This window comes from Arvicola amphibius, chromosome 6 (assembly GCF_903992535.2).
Source record: "Arvicola amphibius chromosome 6, mArvAmp1.2, whole genome shotgun sequence".
Classification (NCBI taxonomy): Eukaryota; Metazoa; Chordata; class Mammalia; order Rodentia; family Cricetidae; genus Arvicola; species Arvicola amphibius.
Genome location: NC_052052.2, coordinates 152,828,142 through 152,852,024, shown reverse-complemented (window position 1 = coordinate 152,852,024; position 23,883 = coordinate 152,828,142). Strand labels below are relative to the sequence as shown.

Sequence of the window (23,883 nt, the reverse complement as noted above, 5' to 3'; positions counted from 1 at the left end):
AGGCATTGAGGGTGTTTATACTTTTGCCCTCAGTGGGGGGAAAAGGTCTTTCTTGCCATCCCCACGGTGGCAGCTCAGCTGGCCTCTGCCCAAATACCCTGGTGTTGACCCTGCAAACAAAAAGCAGAAGCCTGCTCCACTCTTGGCAGAAGTGAAATGCTGGGTTCCGAGGGGAAATGTCCCCAGTACATTCTTGGCTGTTTCAGATAAACAATGGGTAGTCCAAAGTTTCTGAGAGAGTCACATCTGCTTTGGGCTATGGTGGGTGGAAGGTTTCAAGGCTGTCGTAAATCAGGGCAGTGCTGTAGCGATGGGGCAGCTGTCCCAGAGACAACAGGACAGTAGAAGGTGTTCTCCACGCTACCTTTGAAGACAGAATTCATAGGGGCCAGGAAGGTCAAGCTTTCTTTTCCAGAGAGATGTGTGCTGAGGCCGGCTTGCCTGAGGAGGTCGATGGCTGTAGAGACGTCAGATTCTGCAGCCAGCTCAAGCAGTGTCTTGGCTGCAAGAGGGAGAAACAGAGTTCAAAAGATAACACGGCCATGGGTATATGCCATGATCTACCCCAGATTGGACAGGCATTAGCAGGAACCTCATTTTGTGAACCACCAGCCCTCTGAATGCAGTGGAGCCCAGCGTGCTTGTGTGGTCAGAAAACCTAGCTTGCAGGGAGGTAAGAGTCATTTGGCAGCAGGCAGAACTGTCCCTGACCCCAGGGTGGCTTGGCCAGGGCCTGTTTGAGGGTGGGGAGGAGGCAGCATGGCCTGTGTGGCTGCTTCTGAAGATACTCCCACAGGAAGAGACTGGTTTCCTTTCTGAATGGAAACCAAAGCCCATCCAGTCATCTTCCCTGGGCCAGTGGCCTTGGGTTCTCTAAGGAAATAAGATGTTGTGATATCAGCAAATGGCCTTTTGGGCCTAACCACAAGATGCAGGCCAGAAAGGGCTCTAACAATGGTGTCTCGTTCCTTCCATAGGTGCTCTAACATATTCCTGGTTGCCTAAGGACAGTGTCTGCTCCTCTGTACCTGAAGCCCAAAGCTTCACACTTCCCATAGGCCTTAGGTTCACAGCAGGTACAGGGCTGTGTGCTGAACCCAGGGCAGGAAATGGCCCAAAGGATTGCTACACAGCCCTGGCCCTGTCACCAGGGCTGTCAGAAGAGGGGGGAAGCTGCGCAGGATGGATGCCCTTGAGGCCCACCTACCCGAATCTGGGATGAGCAGCTCATCAATGAAATGGATGACACCGTTGGTGGCCAGAACGTCTTTGTTGGAGATGACAGCCTTCCCGTTGATTGTGAGCATGTCCCCACTGCAGCCTACCTCCAGTGTGGTGCCCTCCAGGGTCTCCAGGGACACTCCGGCGACAATGGCCTCAGCACACAAGGCTGACTTCAGGATGTGGTTGTTCAGCAGGTCTATGGCAGAACAGAACATAGGTCTAGAGCCTGCCATGGCCTCTGTAGGGACCAGTTCCCCACCTGCCCGTGGCTGAGGACTTTGTTGGAGTATTACAGGGCCCACATTCCCATTTCTTGCCTACCACTATCTAAAACTATTGGGACTCTGTGGCCACTTGAGTTTGAATCCCCTGGCTGCTGATCAACTGTGGGATCCTGGGCCAGCCACTAAGCCTTCTTAAATCTCATCTTCCTTATGAGTAATCAGATAAGATTAACATTGTCTCCTAGACCTAAAATTCAAGCCTCTCCACAACACAGAAACACCAGCCATTAGCTCATGAACATTGGGCTTCAGGGTAAATTCTCCTAACGGGCCAGGGAGAAGAGGAAACCTCCAATAGGTATACTATGGTCTTTATGTCTTTTAGGCCTTTATAAGACATAGACTGAGGCAGCTGAGGCAGTTGATAAACACTGCCCCAAGGATAGGTATGATTTATTTGTATGCCTTGTTTTCTGGATGATGTTCATCTTACCCCAAGGCTTCCTAGTGACCAGGATCTGTCTTAGAGGCTGGTTGTGCCCGTTCCTCACTCATAAGTCTAGGCTCTACTTTGGAGGCATGTGTTGGGCAGTCAGAAGCTGAAGCCTCTGCATCCACACCTCTAACAGGGTCTCAGGGTCATTCATGACCTCTGTGCAGAGAAAGCAGCAGCAGGGACCAGCCAAGGACAGGCTCCACCCCTCCCCTCCCCAAGCCCACAGGTTCCCAGATGCTCCTCTCCAGTGTCACCAAGGTCCTTTGTTTCAGCTTCACCACAGAGGCAAGTTTCAGTTTATCCTTGAGTGTGGGAACCAAAACTGCCCTGTCACAGTTAGGAGGAAACTGTGGGGCTGACAGAGGCACCAGGGTGCTGGAAACAGATCCTGAGAGCCAGTACTGACCCAACTCAGTAAGTAAAGAAGAGACAAAAAGACTATGTCAGGCCAAGCATGTTGGTATGCTTGTCATCCCATCACTCAGAAGCAAGACTGCCTTGAATTTGAGGCTAGCCTAGGCTACATAGAAAGCCCTGTCTGAAAATGACAAGAAGACCCCATAGGAATGAGGCCTTTGAGGGATCGTACTTCCTAGAGATGTAAAACTGAATTCCTGGGGCGAAGCAGGGGTCATGTAGGGATGAGAAGGACAGGACCAGAAGTCAGGCTTCAAGCGAGATATGCCAGCCCAGGCCTGCTTCCTGCCTATCTACCAACCATCTAGAGACAAAACAGGGCACTGTGAATATAGACCCCAGCCCTCTGCCTTCAAGTCTGTAGCTATAGCAGCAGAGGTCAGGCCCCTGACTGGAGTAAACTGGTTATTGCATAGAAGAAGCAGATAAGCCAGAGGCCTCTATCTGGGGTCTATAATGAATTCCAATATCAACGAATATAAAGATGTGCTCTGTACAAAAGATCTTTTAGTGCATGCTACAGTGTAGATGCTGAATGTCCTCCCTCCCCAAAGGCCTGTGTATTAAAAGTTTGGCCCCAGGGTGGTACTAGTGGGGGCCGTGTCAACTTTAAAAGGTAGGGCTACTGTGAGGCCTTTAAGTCACTTAGTGCCTGACCCACAAAGCCACAGGTTTGAAAACCATGGCGTCAAGTGATCAGGAAGTAACACATCGAAGACTGTGAGCCAGAGGAAATCTTTGCTCCTTGTAGTCTGGTCACTTCAGGCATGTGTGCGGAGATGCAGCCACATCCCTCTCAGGGAGCTTTCTAGCCCTTGAGGCCATGGACCCCAGCCCTGCCCTCCACACGGCACTCACCGGATCACACCTCAGCAGCTTCTTTGGAAGCCAGGTGCTTACCAGACTTTAACTTCCTTGAAGACACACTTTTGACTGTGTTCACTGCGGAACCCCAGATCTCAGCCAGGGACAGGTATCTTAAAGGACAACACTCACCTAGGCACAGTTCCCACCTGTGCTTTCTGAAGTGTCCCTGTCCTCCCATGCCTGTCCTGTCTTCCCGTGCCTGGCCTGAAGAGTTTAAATTTACAGGGTGTCTGCAAAGCACGAGGTTCCTTACATGGCACGCTGCCAAGGCAGGCTTAAATAAAGTCACACCTAGTGATGTTTGGGAGGAAGAATGTGCACTTCACAGGATCTAGAGGGTCACCGGGCAGCTTGGTGCTAGTGACCCTTCAGAAGTTCTAGAACTAAAGGGGTCAGGTGAGGTGAGAGTGGACCACTCCTAATCTACCTTCCATGCCTAACTTAGGAACTGAAAGATGGAACGAGCAATAGAAATTACTGACCATTACCGATTCTTAACTATTATTTTTGGTTACCCATGAAGCCTCTGGTCAGATATAGGAAGATATAAAAGGTCACCAAGGTGATTCTAGTTGAAGGATACCACCACCTGCCACCCATACCCGATTCTTCCAAGCTCTCTAAGCATCATACGTCCACCTGACAGCTTTGGCCACTCCAGCTTTTGTTCCCTTTATTTGGCCAGGGTCAGCTAGGGGCTCTCAGAATTGATTCTGCTAGGCTTCCACAGAGATATGGTCACTGGGAACACTATAAACCAGGGTTGCAGCGGACTTCCTGACACTTGTGGCATCAGCATAGGCCGGGGTTCAGGTGGGCTGTGCCAAGGAAGCAGCAACATGAGCCGAAGGTGCTCACCTCTCAGAGCCTCTGGGTCACCCAGAATCCGGTTCAAAGTCTCAGCGGGAATCTTCTCGAAGGCCTCATTGGTTGGGGCCAAGAGTGTGAACTGGCCGTCACCCTCCAGCAGGGTATTGAGTCCTGAGGCAGCCACAGCGGCCTGCACAGGCGAGGAGGAGAAGTGTTACCTAGGCTTACTTGGCAAGACACACACACCCTGGCTATGCCTCCCATGGGGACTAGAGACACCTAGAGAAGTCCAAGTGAGAGAGAAGCCTGGCCGAGGTTCTGTCTTAGCCAAACTCCATAGGCCTGGGCCCATGCTCCAGCCACACTGGCTGTTTTTCAGGTGTTGACAGACGTCACGCCATGCTACCTCTAGGCCTTTATCCCAGTAGTTCCCTCCACCTCTTTTTCTGTGCGTCTTGGACTCCTATTCCTTCAAACCTTGACCAAAACGCCATTCTTCTTGGCACAGGTCCCCAGAGGAATGTGAACCTCACTGTCATGCCTCCCAGCTCTAATTCCACAGTTAGCAGTGATCCTTTATGAGTGATTACGGTGTGCAAAGATCACGTGACTCGGGGTTTCACAACATCTAGAACAATGTCCTAAGAGCTGGGCTACTTCTCACTGCTCCCCAGTAGGGAATCTCTGCCAGTCTGGAAGGCATGGAGGCTTCCTCCAGGTTTCCCAACCTCAGCGGTGCTTCTGCAGTGGGGCTGTGAAACGCGGGCTGGTCTCATCTTTCAGAGCCCTCTGCTAAGAGTATCCCTGGCCACCATTCCTGGGCTACACTGCCCGCCATTCACTCGCTGACCCTCCCCAATGACGTCGCCCTGCCCTGCCTTGTTCACATCTCATCTAGACCCTCAGAAAGAATGGCAGCCTTTTGGCTCCCTCTGTTCCCTGTCGCCTAGGCCTGGGGAGCGACAGGTATAAGAAACTCATGCTAGAAGGGAAAATTGGGTATCAGGGAGGGCAGAAGGGGAATAAGAAAGAGAATTTTTTTTTCCTGTGAATCCCACAGTAAGGGGGAGCTACTCATAGGACTCTGTGCTGTCGACTTTGGACTAACATTCCCTTGAAGACCCAGAAGAAAGGCAGGGAGAAGCCCTTGGAGAGCTAGATTCCCTGGGGCCCCCCCTGAGTCAGCCAGAGCTCTCCCCAGACACCAAGGCCTCTCTGTGCCCATGCTGCTGTGTGTTTGTCTCTGTGTTGGAGATCTCCAAGGAGGGGCTGCCCACTCCCTCTTGTGTGCTCTGTGGTTAGGAAGTTCTCCTTGAATCAGGCAAAACCCCTGACATGGCAGCCTGTGTTCACTTCCTCCTGTGTGGCCAGCGCCAACAGGAAACCGCTTGCCTTTCCAGTTATTCGACACACGCCTTCGGCCAGAGCAGTCAGGAGCCAGCTTGGGAGTCTGGACTACACTCCTGAGTCACACCACAGCCTCTCTGCAAGGTCTTGCTCCAGGAGATATGTGTGAGGCCCCAGTCTGGTGACATACGGTCTAAAAGCACCATGCCAGCTGACAAGACATTTGTAATAGTGCCCTGTGTGGGAAGTAGAATCAGGGAGGTGGTCCCTCACACTCTGGACTTCATAGCTCAGCCCTAAGGCTCGGAGGATTCCGGCTGCTATTGTGACAGATCGCTGGTTTATCCAGAAGAGCCAAAGAAAGGGAAGCTTTACAACAGGGCCATTTCTCGGAGTGGGTCAAGCCCAATGCTCATAGTATCTCCTCCATTTAACCACACTTAGGACATCCTCAGGTCCTCCTGCAGAAGTCACCCTGCCAGGATCCTCTGGGGAGGTCAACTGCCCCCTCATGGGCCTTACCCGAAGGGTCTCGAAGGTGTCTTCAATCTCAATGATCTGCTGGATGTTGTTGGTCACGGTGGAAATGACCTTATCAATGAGGTGCACCACGCCGTTGGTCGCATGGTGGTCAGCTTTCAGCAACCGGGCACAGTTCACGGTCACAATCTGCCCAGAGAAGAAGCAAGAATGAGCAAAGGCTGCGGGAAGGGCGAACAGTGGGCCCACAGCTAGGAGCAGTGTGAAGTGGGAGGGTCTGTGGAGAAGACCCAGAGGCAAGGGCGTGTCTACGGTTTATCAAATCACAGGACGGAAGCAACCCTAGAAGGAAACACCCCAGATGGGCCAGAGGTGGGCTTGCTATGGACAGAGAACAGCGCTGAGTAACTGGGGATGCCCCTACCCCGTTGGGATAGTGATGGATCTGGATGTTGGAGTTCTGGTACATGGAGGTGAGAGCCGTGCCATGTTTCAGCTCATCCGTCAGGACCCGTCTGTCCACCATGTGGTAACGGAGGGCGTTCAGCAGTTCGATGTTGACGTTGCTTACCAGGGAGTCTAACACTTCCTAGAAAGAAAGGGCACAGCAGTTGAGAAGCGGCAACCCCTGCTCCAAGGGGACCTAGACCCTTCTTCCACCAAGGGCCTCTCTCCTTTAGTGAGCATCACTGGGAGGATGGGGCCACTGGAAGGCACCCAGGAGCCCTGTTTTAACTTTCCCTCAGGGGTTAAGGGAAAGGATGTTGACCCAGCAGAAGAATCCCACTGTGTGCCCAGGTCTCAGGAGAAAGGCGATTCCCAGGACGAGTGCCCTGGGCAGAAGGCTCCTCTTACCGCAGGCAAGGAAGCCCAGGCCTCGTTGCTAGGGGCAAAGATGGTGAAGCTGCCGGGTCCCTCCATCTCAGGCCTCAGCTTTTCCGTGCGGTCTGTGTATAGCTGCGTGGTGGTCGATCCGACAACTCCCATGGTCTCATAAAGGTTAGAGAGGGGAAGAGCTGCAGAGGCAGAGGACAGAGGGACGGGTGTGAATCCATCCGAGACACACACCTGCCCGTGCTTCTTCGTCAGAAAGAACGGTGGAGACAATTGTAGAAGGAAGAAGGGAGGGGGAAGGGTGGGGAAAAGCTCAGATGTCTATGGATGGAGACGCTTAAAATTACATGCTTCACAGAACCACCTAGTAGGTCAAATGCTGCCCTGTGTGGACCAGCCTGATGGGCAGCTCCCAAGTGTTTTAAGCACAGCCGAACAGAGCTTCTGTTTCTATGTGTTCAGATAAAGCGGGTAGAAACAGGCGGGAAACTCCACACCGGCCTTGCAGATCTCCCCAGCTATTGCCACGTGTTCCCTAACAGCATTGCTAGAGCAAAAGAACTGTAAATCTATCTGCCAAGACTCTCGTGTGTTTTTCAGGAAATGTCTGCAGTTGAAAAGGGTCCCCTGAGACAGCAACTGGAATGTCTATTTGCTTTCTATGACAGATTCACTATGTGGCCTTCAGCTCATGGTGATCCTCCTGCCTCAGTTTCCTGACAGCTGGGATAACAGATGTGTGCACATACACAGACTAAAGTTCATATTCAAATCATCAGAAATGATCACCCCAAAGTTAAGTCCCCCCTATAGGTCAACATCCTTATCCCTTTTTATTTCTTCAACTGCCCTTCTCCTTTGGTTAGCAAGGCCATGGCCCTGGCCATACTAACTATAGCATCATGAACTTGCCACTAAATCAAATCTCTTTCTCTTAAGTTCCTGTTCCTATCTTAATCTTAAACTATCTTGGATTTCAAAGCTAAAACAAAACCCAGCCCTGCATAGTTGCTGTGTGCCAGTGAAGGTTCTGGTAAAATTCACAGGTATCTTGCCATCTTTGCCAGAACCTGTAACCATGGAGAACCACTGACGACAAGGTCAGAGCCTGTAACCACGGAGAGCCATTAACAACAAGGCCAGAACCTGTAACCACGGAGAGCCACTGACAAGGTCAGAGCCTGTAACCACGGAGATCCACTAACAACGAGGCCAGAGCCTGTAACCACAGAGAGCCACTGACAAGGTCAGAGCCTGTAACCACGGAGAACCACTAACAACAAGGCCAGAACCTGTAACCATGGAGAGCCACTGACAAGGTCAGAGCCTGTAACCACGGAGATCCACTAACAACGAGGCCAGAGCCTGTAACCATGGAGAGCCACTAACAACGAGGCCAGAGCCTGTAACCATGGAGAGCCACTGACAAGGTAAGAGCCTGTAACCACAGAGAGCCACTGACAAGGTCAGAGCCTGTAACCACGGAGAGCCACTAACAACGAGGCCAGAGCCTGTAACCACAGAGAGCCACTGACAACGAGGCCAGAGCCTGTAACCACGGAGAGCCACTAACAACGAGGCCAGAACCTGTAACCACGGAGAGCCACTGACAAGGTCAGAGCCTGTAACCACAGAGAGCCACTAACAACGAGGCCAGAGCCTGTAACCACGGAGAGCCACTGACAAGGTCAGAGCCTGTAACCATGGAAAGCCACTAACAACAAGGCCAGAGCCTGTAACCACAGAGAAGAGGCTGAGCAGAGTGGAGTGGCCTTTCCTCCACCTGCTTGCTGAGGGTCAGGAGTAGCTCAGGACAGGTACTGTTTCCACCTCCATCCTCTGCACCTCATGGCCCAGGGAGCACATGCGAGAGACATCTCAACCGCATGCCCCCACCATGCTATGACTGTGCTGCCCTTCACAGGGTAACTCTTCCATGCCTTCCACCCACAGGCAGGGCCTGGCTCACTCACCTGCTGGACAGCCTTTCTCTCCTGGGACCTTTTCATATCCTGGGCAGCACTCATAGCTGATGACTCTGAAATAGAGACAGGAGAGTATCCCTCAGTGTGTCGCTCCTCCTCCCAGATGCTTTCCCAGGGGCAACAAGCATAGCATCTTTCCTCCTGATCATGACTGTATTGATCAGCGACTAGGAGCATCAACGCCTTGTAACCTGTTTCTGATGGTCGCCAACACCAGCAGCCAACCAACCGGGAAACCAGCCAAAGGTGGCACATGCAGTAGCCCTGATAGAACCATCAGTCACCCTGCAATGACCTCCAACAACCATGCACAGGACTCTGGGTAGACGGTGTTCTGCGGAGGAGGTGGGAGGACTCCTGTGTTGGTTCTAGCTCTGAGCTTACCCCCAATGCCCCCCCATGGTCCCACCTCTTCTCTGGGTCTCAGCACATATGTAAAACACACGTGTGGGAGGTGGAGGGGCTCTGGTCTCTGTCTCTTTCCTGCTCATCCAGTACTTGATTTAATAGCCCAAAAGGCAGGGTATGGGTAATCACTGTGTCTGCTCAGCTTTTACAAACCAGATTTCAAATGCAATCAGAGCACCTCTGTGTGAAGACACCTGCCTTACTATTCATTTTCATTAAAAACTTATTAAAGACATGTTTATGGTTTCAAATTTAAAATACCTTCATGATTATTTACAAATTACTCCTCACCTGCCCTCATCATCAACCTTCCCATGGCCTTTGCAGGAGGCAGCCAATGGCAGCAGCTGGCAAGTTCCTCTGCACTCAGATGAACAGGAGACATGCAGGGCACTTTAAACTCAGTCATTCAGAAAACTAAAGATTGTCTGCTTTCCTTCTTCTAAGGGCCCATTGTGGGGCGCCGGCTGCTGTCTGGACTTCACAAAGCACGCTTCAGCCACCCTGATAGTCTGTGGGAGCCCCGAAGCTGAGAGAGTCTCAAATAACATTGCAGCCAAGGAGCTGAAGGCTGCCCACAGGTGTGCATCCCCCCCCCCCACTCCCGCCCCTCCCCCAAGGCCTGGAGGCAAATGCAACCAATCCAGTTTCCCCTTCCATTCTTCTACAAGAGATTTGCTAGGCTTTTTCTTTGGGGATGACATCATCAGAAAAGAGGCAGACAGGCGGGAAGAAATGTGGCGCTGGGGGGAGGGGTGTGTGCTGAGGAGGCTGCTGGCTCCTGAGACTTCATTTGGAATGGGTTCAGGAAAGACTCAGTTAAGTGAGGATGAAGCGTGGTCCTCTGTTACCCAGGGGATGTGTCAGGTTCTCAGACGGCCAGGGAGCTACAGGTGCCACTTGGCTAGACTTGCCCCCTCCCCCATCCCTCAGCCCCTGCTTGACCCCTTGAGTGAGGAGCGACAAGCTATACATTCCTATGTGCCCTGCTCCCTCTCCCTCCTGCACACCTCCCACTGTTTCCTTAAACAGGGGGTGAGATCACAGCCTGGCCGACAATGATCAACCCACAACGCTATCCTCTGAACGTGCGCCATCTCTGCCATCTCCGTGGCTAAAGAACTTGCCAAGGCAGAGAGGCGTAGAAGAAGCCGTCCTGGACGAGGCGACTCACCCTAGGATCCCTCAGTGACTAGTGGGGTAAACTGGGGAGCCCACTTCTCTCTGTGGTCTCTTTTCTGATCCACAGAGTGGGGTACAGTTCAAGCAGCTGTTCTATGATGCCCCTTCAGCCTCAGGGTGATCATCCCAGTCAGTGGAGGGACTTGGAAGGGGCAAAGACTCTCTAAGAAAAATAGTATCTGCCAGCTTCTCCCGGCTAAATCCAGGGAGCTCCCCAAACCTTGAGCCTATAGCACCAGGACGCCATCCACCCCCCAACCCCACACACAACAAACGCAAAAACAATACCAGGGTTCTGTGACTGGAGTTGGGGAGATACAACCAGATAAAGTCATCACCCCCAACTTAGTCACTTTCCCAAAGTGACGATGTGGAAACCTACGGCATTAGAGAAGCATTTGGGAAACCGGTCCCATCCACAGAGTTTTCTCTGGGCCCCTTTGTTCCCCAAATGTTAGCTTCTGAGTTCCAGTCCCTTCCAAACCAAAGGACAACTGAACAGCTTGAGTGGCCTCCCCAGGATTTCAGTGAAGATAAAATACCCCCCCCACCAAAGTGTATGTGTACATGTGTGTAGAAGAGGGTTAGAGAATGACATGGGGAGAAGTGGAAAGTTGGGGGCTGGTGAGGACAGGACAGACTTAAGCAGAGCAGTCTCGGAAGGACAGGACAGGATGGGCTAAAGGGTCTTTGAGAGCCTAGACACATGGGGCTTTCTCCCATTTTATCGAGGCTAACTCCTTGACCACTGCTCTCGGCCATGCAAGCATTTGGAGGAAGCAGCCAGATTTGAGTGCGAATGGGCAAGCCTTTCTGCTGGGCTCACTGCACCTAACTCTCACAGGGGCTGGAGAGCACCCTGTTTTCACACCAGGGTGACTTCTGTGGAGGACTGTGGCATCCTCACAGCAGAACTTCCAGGGCTGCGAGCCCTTCTCCAGGCATAGGCTGTAACCAAGCACAGCTCTTTGTGAAGACTCCACCAATGCTCTCGCTCCGGAGACCCCTCCTTCCTGGGCTCACTGGCAGCCATTCCAGGTATCTCTCCGGGAGTATAGTTATACACCCGGCTCTAGTTTGAGGACATCAGCCTTATGTGCCGGGAGGGCTCTGCTGTTGGCAGGTTCCATGCTCCTAGCTGTCTAGACCATATAAGCCCTTCTCAGAACCAGCCGGCTCAGGCCCGGGTCGCAGAGGACAGCTGGAGACTACACACAGAGAAAGCAGATTACTGGAACAATCTTAAGCAGGACTTTGTGAGCTGGCGGTCTCATAGTGAGCTATCCACCCTCCCTGTGCCATGCTCCATTCTACATAGGCACCCCCCCCCCCCACCCTGGAGAAGATGCAGACTTTGTAGACACAGAACTTCAGCCTGCTCTCTAGAGAAGAACAGAAACTATGGATGCCTCTCCTTGAATGTCCTCAGTTCAGGAAGGACCAGGCTACTGGTCTCTGTATCTTGTTTCATCAGTTAGATTCTGATTAAAGACTTCCGGTTTTGGCTTGGCCACACACAGAGTGGTACATAAAAACCTCAGACCGGATTAAGTGCACACGCTAGGGCAATGAGTTACTAGTCACCTTGTTCTAGCTTTTTAGGGCAAAAGGAAACGAGAGACAGTACCCGATTCGAAGAAAGGATGTAAGAAGATAATGTCAACACAAGGTCAAGGCGTGGGGTGCTTTGTCCCCTGCCTGTCACTTAGACTGACTGGGGGAGAAGTCTCACTACCTTCTCCCCAAACAATTGCTCCCCCAAATGCACAGCATGGGTCTTGCTGCTGTTCTAGCTACAAGCGGCAGGAGACTAGCTACACTCATGAGGGAGAAGGTGGAGTAAGGAGTGGAGACCCAGCATAGACTCCTGGGATAGGGGATACTTTCTGTGTCACCCTGCCTGAGATGAACCGTGGAGCAAGCACACAGTTACAGCATCTAGCTATTGGCATGCCCCGTGGAAGTGGCTCATTTTCTATGAGCCATCCCTTGGATAGAGGCTAAGCTGATTCTTGAAGTTCCTAGTGTTAAATCGGGGCTTTTCCTAACCGACTGTGACCCAGTGAAGGCCTCGGCCAACAGAGGCTTTCAGAGCCTAGGGAGATGTGAAGTGACTTCAGACCACAGGCTTATGGAATTTTCCATAGGGACAGCAGCACATTTTGGTGGCTGTTGGCTGCTGACTGTCCCCCAGATCTCACAGCCACTGTCTGGGGGAGAAGTCCTGGTTCTCAGTCTCCATCAGTCACCATAGTGACCACCAGACTTGAAGGCAGGGGAGCGGGGGGGGGGGGGGGGGGGGGGGGGACTAGTGACTCTGGCCCGAGGTCTCTGACTTCAAAAGGATTTGTTTCTAGAACCCCGGCTACAGATCTGGGGCTGTAAAAACGAGACTCAGGACAGTCTACCTAGATTCTAGCCTGCTCCCTGTGGCATTGCTGACCCTAGCGGTCAGGCTGGATTCTCCTTGGGGATGATACAAAGGGGCCAGACCTCCCCATTTCTCAGTGTATGGCTGTCAGTAGGATGTGTAGGCTTCTGGAGCCTCAGTATTCCCATCTGCAAATGGTCGGTCTCTCTCTCTCTCTCTCTCTCTCTCTCTCTCTCTCTCTCTTTCTTTCCCTCTCTCCCCACACTAGCTGCCTTGAGAATGACTACAGGGACTGAACTGGCAAGCATACACGAAGTACCTCCACGCGGGGTGTGTTCTAAGTACTCAGCATGGAGTTTCTAAAGCAAACTGATGGAGATAAAGCACCCTCACAGAAATCACAAAACAGAAGCTCAGTTATACTCTAACAAACATAACTTCATCTAAAGTAAAGGCATGCATGAGACAGCTGATCAAATCCCACCAGGATAGCTATCAGCACAGCAGCGAGGGCTGTTAATTAGTTTCCGATAGCTTGACGTGACAAATTACCCCAAACTCTGTGGCCTATAATACTACAAATCTATTGTGTTACAATTCTGAAGGCTAGAGTCAGAAATTGACCTCATGGGCCTAAAACCAAAGGCCATATTCCTTTTAGAAGCCACCAGGATAGTCCCCTCTCTGCCCTTCAGCTTCTGGAGGTGGCTGGATTCCTCAGCCTTTGGCGGCATCACACTAGCTGTGGATTTTAGCACACCCCTTTCTCTGACTCCAACCTTTCTGCTGCTCTTTTACAAGGTCCTATGGTTCCAGACTCACCCCAGATTGACACCCAAGTCACGTCTGTGAAGTCCCTTTTTCCATGGAAAGGAAAGTGTCTATAGCTTTCAGATTAGGATGTGGGCATCTCTGGGGAATCATTGCCGCACACAGTACATGGGCTCGTGAAAGTTCTTGCCAGAACAAAGTTGCTCACCAGCTAAGCAGACTCCTAGTCACGGAACAGTCTAGACCTAGAACTTTTAGAAAGCACCATGTCATGGGGTATTTGGGGTGTGCTCAGTCTCTGTTATCTTAGAGCAAGTTATGGATGGGGACAGGAAATATGCACAGGCGTGGTCTGGGGACAGTGCTGACTGCTTCCGACCGCTTCTTTTCCTCTTGGGCCAAGGTGAAGGGACACATGGGAGGGAGGAAAGGGGGGCTTTGTCAGATGTCTTTGTGCCAGAATGACATCTACTAGAAGTAGACCTTCTAGCTAACAGGAAAGTGCCACCACATCCCGGATGGCTTCTGGAAATGTCCGGTTTCTGTGAAAGCTAAGGAACCCTGTCACGTGGCTGAAAGGCACAGCAGCTCGAGCTGCTGGAGATACAAGAGTGTCCTGTCAGTTCCAGAAATGGCTTCTCATCTGTGAACCATGCTGCCAGGGGAGCAATTTGAAGGCTTTGGGGTGGACTGCTTCCCCCCTCTCACACACACCACCGCCCACTAGCTTACACACTGTCCCTTTGTTCCACATTTAGGATTCTGTAGCGCCCCCCATGGCTGTGATACCCCAGCTAGGCCAGCCTCAACCTGTCTGTTGAGCAGATCCCCATCCCCCGGCCTCACACAAGAGGCCTGCAGGGAAGCAGCCAGGCTTCTCTCTATGGTCTAGAGACACACAGAAAACTTGTATGACTCCCAATCAAACCAGGGCCTGAAATCACACAGTGGGCTACTGTCAGCCACAATCTCTTTGTCTGATTGGCTCTTGTGCCACTCTGGGGCTACAGCTCGGAGGCAAAGGCTGAGATGAACTGCTGAGCAATAGAATTCGCTCAGGCCACCACACAGAAGTCCCCTGCTCACTGCATCCTGCAGTAGTTCAGCCTGACAGAGTCATTGACACAGCACTGAAGACTCAGATTCTTCTCTCCTTGGAAATACAGACCATTACTGTTGAAGACCAGAGGCTTCACCGATGTGGCAGGGACCACGCCGAGTGTGGCAGGGCCACCCTTACCCTCTGGAAGACAGCACCCAGAGCCTCACAGGCACAGACAAGGGCTCCATATTCACTATGCCTGTGTCCGTGTCTCTGGTGACCTCACAAGGCCAGACCTTTACCTCTGTGTCATATCTGTTTTCAGAACCAAAAATTTCCTTCTGTCTCAGGCCTCCTGAGGTCCTGCTTCCTCTCATCCCACACACACTTCTGCTGCAGCCTCCCCACTGACATCTCACTGAGAAAATGCCCATGCTGGCTTGTTAAGACACTCCTCTGCTCCAACAGCCACTCTTCTAGCCCCATTCATGATCAACTAAGTATGTCTAGGTACCCAGTCTCCGGATGACATCAACTCCAGCTGGTACACCCCCACGACCACCTAGCACTTAATTGTGGCCATATGATGGTCGGCTCCCTTGGAGACCACTCTCCTATGTATGCCGGTGTCCTCTGAAGCTATTAGTCCTGGAGGACAACAGAGATGAGTCCCATCTCTCCCTCTTCCCCTCTTTGTCCCTTGGGTCCCTTCTACATCAGCTCCACCTCCTGAGGCCAAGACCACATGTGATATTCCAACGGGGACTGTAATGTTTTTTAGTGGCCCATGTTTTTCTTTGCTCACTTTCTCTTTCCTGAGGTTTCCCAAAGCAGCAGCCACATTTGGGAGTTGGATGTGAATAATTTTTTCCTCTCAGTTTTGTGAGCCAGGTCAAAGCCTGGATGGCCTTGGGCTCTGACTGACCTCACTACAAAGACCATTCTTCCACCCACAACCAAGTAGATCTTCCCCTTCCTGGAGCTGGTGCCCCTGCCCTCCACCACCACCACGGCTTCCTGCAGTCACTGGGGCGAGAGGGCTGTCCTGCTACCTCACTGTGCTCTCAAAACCAGATCAGGTTAGAGGAGAGGACTCTCAGGGACAATCTGTCAGCACCCTCCTGTGGCCTGTGCCTCATCCTGGCCCACAGAGACATGGGTAGGCGTCAGTAAATCAGTACAGCTCACTGTCAACATCATGTGTCTGGAAACTCTCAAGGAATGTCATCAAGCTCCCATGAATCTCTCAGTCAAGTTCCACAGCACAGGTCAATCAGATGCAGAATGGTGAATGCCACCCTGTGGCCAGCTTGCCCCAAGGGCCCTGAGGCTATGACATGAAGATCTGCAACTTGGCACCAGCACATTGGCCGTCTCCTGAGAAGTAATGACATGGGGTCTGACTTCACGTTTAATTAAGCAATTAAAGTTTAAATAGATCAGGAAGCCGGGCGGTGGTGGCGCACGCCTTTAATCCCAGCACTCGGGAGGCAGAGGCAGGCGGATCTCTGAGTTCGAGGCCAGCCTGGTCTACAAGAGCTAGTTCCAGGACTGGCTCTAGAAACTACAGGGAAACTCTGTCTCGAAAAACCAAAAAAAAAAAGTTTAAATAGATCAGGTACGTATCTATCAGTACTGAAAGGGTTGGTTTTTAAAACTTGGGTGTCCTGCAAGGATGTTCCACACAGAATTTACATAATCTTTTTGTTACAAGCAGCACAACTTGGGCTGAGCATCTGTGTGTCCCAGTTCACACAGTGCTCAGAAACCGGGCTGCCCACAGGTGGGAGTTGCTGCCATGGGCTGTACAAAGGGTCCCAGGGAGCTGCTAGCCTCGCTTAGCCTCGCTTCTGCTCTGGTCTGTGAGACCAAGACCGACCTAACATAATCCAAGCCACACAGTGTGGTGTTCATTTCCATGCACACATTACAGGAACAACATTTTCCTTCTCTCAGCTGGCAATCGCTGCTTGACAGCCACAGCATAAGAAACACATCTTAAAATCTCTCACACTGGGGCAAGTACAGAGAAATCTTCCCATTTTGTCTGAAAGAGGAAGGTCAGGCCCCCACACGTTTCTTAGGAGATTTGGTATGGCACATCTTCCCTTCTGGAAGAGAGAGCCAGCTCTGAGGTCTGTTGACTGTCAGCGCCAAAGCCAATTATGTTTCCCAGAGTTCTGTTGGAACATGCATTCAACTGCTTCCACCGGGCAGCCAGGCAGTGAGGCAAAGGCCACCTCCCTCCAGGAACAGAGGCACCCACAAGGCCTACTGTGACCACAACATGCCTTCTGCATGTGTGGTTTACATCTGTATATTCTGGGACTTGTAGCTATGATGTACCAGGTGCCTCATTCCTCCTCTTATGTATATTGCTCAACTCAAGCCTCCGTTCAACAGCAGGTCCTTCTGCTCTGTCCATTTTGCCCACGAGGCAACTGAGGGTACAAAAGATGAACCCTCCCTAAGTATGTGGCACAGCCAGGGTCGGAGCTGGGGTCAGAGCCTGAGCCTCAATCTGCGACGCTGCTTCCAGTGTGACTCCTAGACACAGGGAGACTTTCAGAAGTGTTTACCTTGGCTGACCTTTGGGGTAAGTTCACCGACAACTTTTCATTCCCAGAGTCACACAGCTTCTCCTCTGAATAGTCGATTCATTTAGTGAGAGAAACACACACCACACACATGCACATACACACATACACACACAGCGTGGCCTCCTTGATGGCTGACTCTCAAACACACAAACACATACCCACACATGCACACACACACACACACACACACACACATATAACACACACAGGGTGGCCTCGTTGGTGGCTGGTTCACGCACACACATATACATACTTACACATAGAATGTGGCCTCCTTGGCAGCTGGCTCTCTCTCTCTCTCTCTCTCTCTCTCTCTCTCTCTCTCTCTCTCTCTCTCTCACACACACACACACACACACACACGCACACTGTGGTCTCCTTGGCAGGCGGTGGTTTGGGCAGCTACAGATACTCACGTCGACTTGCCGCAGATCTTCCTCTGGTACCACTGCTTGCAGTTGGTGAAGTATTTCTTGTTGGTGCCCATGACCTTCTGCACAGCACATACGTTGGGGCTGGAAACAAGAGTGACAGTGTGGTGAGATGGTCAGCAAGTCAGTCTACACTGAGGTCCCTGTGCGGTCCAGCTCATCGCGTGGACCTCCTATGGTTAGCAGAGCTGTCTGAAGAGAGGAGACACGGCCATTTTGGTGGTCTGGGGTAAACTTTGGCATGGTCTATATACATCTTTCCTTTCCATAAAATCTTTTCCTCAAGTAAAATGCTTCGAGTCTGTCTTACACACTAAGCATCCTTCCCTGGCTCAGGCAACTATTAAATTAAGGTGGAAGCACCTTAAAAAGTGAGGTTACGTGTTACAGATTGAGAAAATGAGCAAAACCCAAGCGATATTGCTGGGACGTTCCAGACTCCCTCTTTCTGTACCTGCCCTGGGCACAGACTTGGCATCCCAGTGTGTGTCACAGGTCCCGTTGTCAAGAGCGGATGGCTTTCAGCACTTCTCAGCCAGCTCCATAAACAGACAGGCTCTGCATGTCTAGACCAGCTGCCTGGCTTCTGGGACGACACACTGGGAGTATCCACCCTGCAAAGCAGGGTGCGTGGCCAGCCGCTGCCAGGACTGACAGTGAGTTCTCTCACTTAACTCTTCATTGCCCGTACTCAGAGCCACTCCCCACTTCCCGCAGGAAGCTCCTAGGCAACAGCCTCCTTTCCAGACTCTAACCTGAGGGGTTGCCTTTATTTTGTGCTAGGTACCAAACAGACCCCATGACTGATATGTCATAATGTTCCCTCTTTCCAATTATCCTCAAAAGAGCGGCAAAGACAAGAGTTCTCGGCCTGGTTAGAGTCAGTGGGGAGCAGGCTCGTGGAAACAGTTTATATAACAATTTAGTTTTAAAAAGATCTTCAGTAACTATGAAAAAGCAGAAGCAACCCCCCCCCCCCCGCCGGGTTTCTGCTGAGAATGCTTTTCTGGAGCCTTCTGGAGCCTTCAGCATTCTGGAGAATGCTATTTGAGTGTATTTCTTTCTCCTGAGCAACCAGAGTGGTGCTCAGGTCCAGTGGTGGTGGCTCCTTCTTTGGAGCTCGTGGGGCAAGGAGCCGCCGTCTGTGGTCACAAAGGTGAGCCTCTTTCTGAGCAGGCAGCAGCCATCTGACTGAAGTGCAAGTCAGAAAAGCAGAGAAAACAGACTGACAGTGTCCCCAAGATTTTCATGTTCCCACAGCATCAGGTGCATCCAAATGTGGGCAGTTTCTTCAATAGCAACTCTCAACACCTTAAAAATGCAATGTGGAGGCAGGAGGATTACTCTGAGTTCACGGCAAACCTGGGTAGCACAGTGAGTTTGAGGACAATCTGGACTCTGCTTCAACTAACTAACTAACTAACTAACTAACTAACTAACTAACTAACTGTGATCCATAGACTCCTTTGATAAGCATAGGACTTGGGGGAATCTGTGGCTACCACCTCACCATTGGATAGTGTCCACAATTGGGTGATTGGGTGGTTGTTCGTTCTGACCCTTTCTTTTTCCTCCTCGTTTCTTCTCCATATGCAGACTACATTTTTGTTGTTGTTGCTCAAAGGACAGCAGTAAGTGAGCACAGCGGGCTTGACATTAGGGAAGTGATGACCGTGAGAAGCCAAGCTTGATAGGTGACTCAGGTAAAGGCTGGGTCAGCCCAGCTTCCTGGGTCTCCCCAGGTGCTTAGAGACTCTACACCCAGTGATCCACGTGTTTCACAGTCCTTGAATAACCCCCGAAGAGCTTCCTCCAGCCACGCTCCAGCCCCAAATCATCCTTACTGCTGAACAGTCCCAGCTCTCCTGTCCAGCTAAGCAGGAAATAATTACTGTGGATGAATTCCCCACAGCTCTCCATGGGCGGCCGGCGACTCCTCAGAGAGTCTCTGTGGACTTGGCTCCAGCATTCCTCTCCTCGGCAGAGAGAGTTTGCACTGCCCCTGCCACAGGAGCAGAAGCTGGGGGTGGGGGGTAAGCTGTGTCCACAGGAAATCTATACTGAAATGTAATCAAAACGAGCAGGCTATTTCTGGGCTTCTGCCCTAAGACCAGCAACCCTGAAAACCAAGGACTTCCAGAACGTCCATCCAGTTTCTGCTGGTGCCATTCAAACCTGTGGCTACACTTTCACTTTTACGTTAGTGTGCCAGCTCCAAAGGTAACACAGATACAGCAGGGAGCCAAGAGACCACCCAGCAACCCCTACCCTCCTACCAGCTTTCTGTATTTGCATCCTAAGGCTGTATTTGCATGCAGAGGCTGTTTTCACCCTCTGTAAAATAAGAACTTTGCAGTGGCTCTCACCGTGCTGGGGCAGGGGCATGGGGAAGTGAACACATCAGGGTGACAGGTGACTGTGCACTGTTGCCCAGAGTTAGGTATGGGGTCCTTTCCCTCCCTTGTGGGACACCCTGCACGTCCTTAAATCCCCCCCCCCTTCCAGCTCTGACTTTGAATAAAGGACTGGAACTGGTACAAGGTTATCCATCTGCACAGGGAACCACACCCATGCGTGCAAGGCCAGGCAGTCCCGTGGTTTTTTCAGGGACAGTTAGATCAGAGTAAATGCAACAGTGCCTGCCCATTTGCCAAGGCCTGTGTGTCTGGGCACCCAGATTTCCCTCCGGAAGGGGTGCTGATGCGCTCTTCCTTATATTTATGCTTAGATAGGGTCTCCCTAAATTGCCCACCTCTTGCCCCAGTCTCAGGAGTAGCTAGCTTTAAGGGAATGCATTGCCCTGCTCAGCGCATGGCATCCCCCCATCACTCAGCCTATCACAGGTTACTACAGGGCTTCCAACTCAGCACAAGAAGTTCTCAGAGATGTTGGTCTAAATCATTTACTCATTTTCTGTTTGGGTAGGTGGCACATGCCACAATGAGTGTGTGGAGGGCAGAAGACAGCTCCTGAGAGGCTGGTTCTCTCATTCCATGTGGGTCATCAGGCTTGGCAGCAAGTGCCTTAGTGGGGCCACTTCCCTGATCCACATCAGTTTTTAAAAATTCGAGTTTTCCTATTAGTGTCCTGGTCTCTGAAGGGAAGGAGGCTGGCATCAGCGATAGATCTATGATAGATCTTTAGAGACTGCACGTTGCTGTGGCGTTGCTACTCTGGATGACAATGCTGTAGCATGCACACATGTGTGCTGTTCTTGGTGGTTAAGAGGAAGGAGGAACAGAACCCTTGAACCCGAATACAGCGTGCGAGAAAGGTGGTGGGACCAAAGGTGACCCAGGCAGGGATGATCGTTCCAGTTGTCATTGTTTGGCTTTGAGACTTCAAATCTGCACTTTTCAGATCTGCCCTCCCAACCTTCCATGTATTCAGCCTAAGCAGTAAATGACTCAGGACCTCTGGATTGCCTCCTTCCTTTCTGGAGGGTGTGTGGCTATGGCATGACCTGGCTGGGCTCTGCTCTGCAGAGTGGTCAGTCCTACACCCAGCAGCTTGATTCCCCCAAGCTGAGACCTGGGAGTCTATAAAAGACCAGAAATCCACATGCAGAAGGGTAAATGCTCCCTAAAAGTAACAGCCTTTGCCCAAGTTCAGAGCATACCCAGTGTGGGGCCTGCAATTTTGTCTAAGCCTACAAAGCCAACCCTCACTAGCCACATGGGTGTTTTTTTTAAGTCTGAGGACAGATCTGTCTAATCTCTTGGAGAGCTGGGGTATGGGGTATCCAGACCTCTCCTCTCTTCCCACATAGTTTTCCTCAGTATAACCCATGTTGGTGTAGCCAGGTAGGCTGGACGTGCAGCAAAGCTGGGCTATGTTCGAAGCAGCCATGGCCTGGTTGTATGTAGAAGCACTACACAAGCTGGGCCTGGGCCAGGCTCCTCATCAGGGCATACCCTCCGCCAGAGCTCCTGAAGCCCACACATCTGCAGTGCCCCAGAGGAGTATCTGACGCACGAATGGCTCACATTCACAAAACTGGCCATGGCTTCAAGACAGATTCTGATGCTGGCTCCAGGGCACCCTGCATGACAGGCTGGGGCTCTCTCAGGACCCTATGTGTCTAGCAAGTATGAAGTGAACGTTCCTGCTCTTCACACTGGTCTGGTGGCCAGAGAGCACTGTTTGGGCATGCGTGTTTGGGTGCAGAGCAATGCCAGGTGCACAGGAGCTGTGAGCACCTAGGGGCCTGCTACCTGGTGTGACCAGTCTCACACCTGGATTTACTGGACAGTGGGATCTGGCTGGGCTTCCCCTCTGCAGTAAACACCTTCTCAGGGTTATGGGAATTCTGTGCTGAGAGCTGCCAACGCCCCCTTCTACCTAGAGTTAGGAGAGGAGATTGAAAGTCCCCTAGGCTGTTTCATGCACTTTGGTCTGAGTCTGTGGCCACTGGCCAGCACCCCCAATCCTTTCACCACAAAGCATTCCACTGGGTCCCCCGCATCTCATCATCCCACAGTTCCTCTCTCCACGCAGGGCTAATCTCTTGGTGCACTGGCTGTTTTCCGTCGGGCTTTGTCCCCTGCTACTCAGGTCGGCTACGATGATGTCCCCAGCAGAGTGCACTGGCAGTTCAGCGACCTGTCCTTGCACCGCCCACCAAGGAACCGCTGGGGCTTACCCATGTTGGCGACCCCGGAGTCGGCTGTGCTGCAGCACCATCTGGTAAGGCGACTTGGCAGGGCCCGCCAGGGTCGCGGTAGGGCCCAGAGCCAGTGCCAGAGCCAGGGTCAGCAGCTGCACGAGGAGCGCCATGGAGCAGGAACACGCGCGGACCCACGACGAAAGCAGGCGCGGGAGGCGCTGGCGAAGTGAGAGCGGCCAGGCAGCGCGCCTTGGGTTTAGTAGCGAGAGGGTGGGAGCGGCCGAGGGCGGGGAAGGGCGGCCGGCGCCTCCCAGGCCAAGCCACTTCTAAGCACCCGCAGCCCTCCTGCACCGCCCAGCCGGCTCACACACCCTCCTCCCACTGCGCACAAAGTGCGGGTCCAAAGGAAGGCACCCTCAAGTTTCACTCTCTCTTCAGGTGTTCGTGCCTGGAGCCTAGGCTGCAGGAAGCCAGAGGGTGTGAGCGGGCACCCACAAGCTTTGGCCTGTCAGACTGGCCTCTGGGATCCTGATGCACCACCCATGCTGATCTGCTGTAGATGAGGAGCAAATCTTCCTGTTGACAGAAAACAGAAAAGTGGGGAAGGGCGGGGCTCACACCTTGGCAATCAGGAATCCCTCACCTGGCTTCAGTGAAAGCCCGTGAATGCCAGATAGATGCTAGGAGTGTGCCCTGGAGGAGCTCAAAGCATGCGAGGAGGTGAGCAGGCACCCTGGCACCTATTAATCACCCTCCCCTTACCTACTAGCCCCAGGGATGAGTTCCCAGATGTGGAGAGCATGGGCCTGGCCAAGAAGATACCATGGAGAGAGGAAGCTGGAGCCTTAGGAGTTTGGAGTAGGCCCCTCAATCAGGTAGAATCCATAGTATCTGCTTTTAGATCTGGAGGCTGAACAGGATTTAGCCAGGCAAAATTAAGCTGCCAAGCTAGTCAGTTGACTGAAGCGTGCTGGGTGGAGACAAGCGTGCTGGACAGAAGACAGGTGAACAGCAGGACGCAGATATAAGCTAAGAATCCTGCCAGTGTTAGGGACCCAAGCAAAGGCCAGAGTTAGTGTCACGAGCAGGCTTCGAGGGCATCAGGTAAAATAAGGCAAGATGGGAGGCAGGAGGGTCATGTGAGCAGGAGGGGACCACATAGGAGCTTGCGCTACTGTGGTGGAATTGGAGCTGGAGGGAGAAGTGATGGAGGTATGTCTAGGAGATATGCAGTCTCGAGGAACATACGAGCTACATGCGATAGCTAACTGTGCCTACCAACTGACTAGGGCTGACGAATGCCCAGGGCAGCAGTGACACTCAGCTCTGAGTGTGTCTGCATGGTGTTCGCAAAGACTAGCTGAAAGGGGAAAACCCACATGGAATAGGGGTGGTGCCATGCCACAGGCTGCAGTCCTGGGTTGGAAAAAGAGGGGGGAAGAGAAGGCAAGGTGAACATGGGCACTCCCCATGCTCTGCCTTGTGATCTGCAGAAATGCATGCGAGCAGCCTCCACTGCCTGCCTTCCCAGCCACAACGGACGGACGGACAATGGCATCAGGTGAACCGTGAGCCAAAACAAACCTTCCTCTCTGAAACTGTGTCTTGTCAGATCGCAGCAGTGAGAAAAGCAACTGAAACACTGTGTACTGGGGGCAAAGAAGCATCGAGGGTGAGTGAGGTGTTTGGGATTCGGGCTTCAGGATGGCTGCCGCTGCGGCTGTTTTCAAGTGAAGGCCATGGAGATGGGTGGACCCTGCCAGGGAAAGATGAGTAGCTCGGGACCTG

The 23,883-nt window shown here is 52.1% G+C and overlaps 1 protein-coding gene across 2 annotated transcripts in view; it reads right to left on the bottom strand.

Moving 5' to 3' along the window:
* Positions 1-22,327, bottom strand: part of Tgfbi (transforming growth factor beta induced) — a 29,939-nt gene extending 7,612 nt beyond the window's left edge. For both annotated transcript variants that reach the window (XM_038335291.2, XM_038335292.2), the window contains exons 1-9: positions 22,132-22,327; positions 17,475-17,573; positions 8,673-8,737; positions 6,721-6,881; positions 6,290-6,454; positions 5,908-6,054; positions 4,087-4,228; positions 1,208-1,420; positions 365-502 (exon numbers count right to left, since the gene is read on the bottom strand). In XM_038335291.2, the coding sequence (XP_038191219.1) occupies positions 365-502; positions 1,208-1,420; positions 4,087-4,228; positions 5,908-6,054; positions 6,290-6,454; positions 6,721-6,881; positions 8,673-8,737; positions 17,475-17,573; positions 22,132-22,265 (1,264 nt within the window). In that variant the 5' untranslated portion in view covers positions 22,266-22,327. The remainder of the gene's footprint in view (positions 1-364; positions 503-1,207; positions 1,421-4,086; positions 4,229-5,907; positions 6,055-6,289; positions 6,455-6,720; positions 6,882-8,672; positions 8,738-17,474; positions 17,574-22,131) is intronic.
* Positions 22,328-23,883: the final 1,556 nt, after the last annotated feature.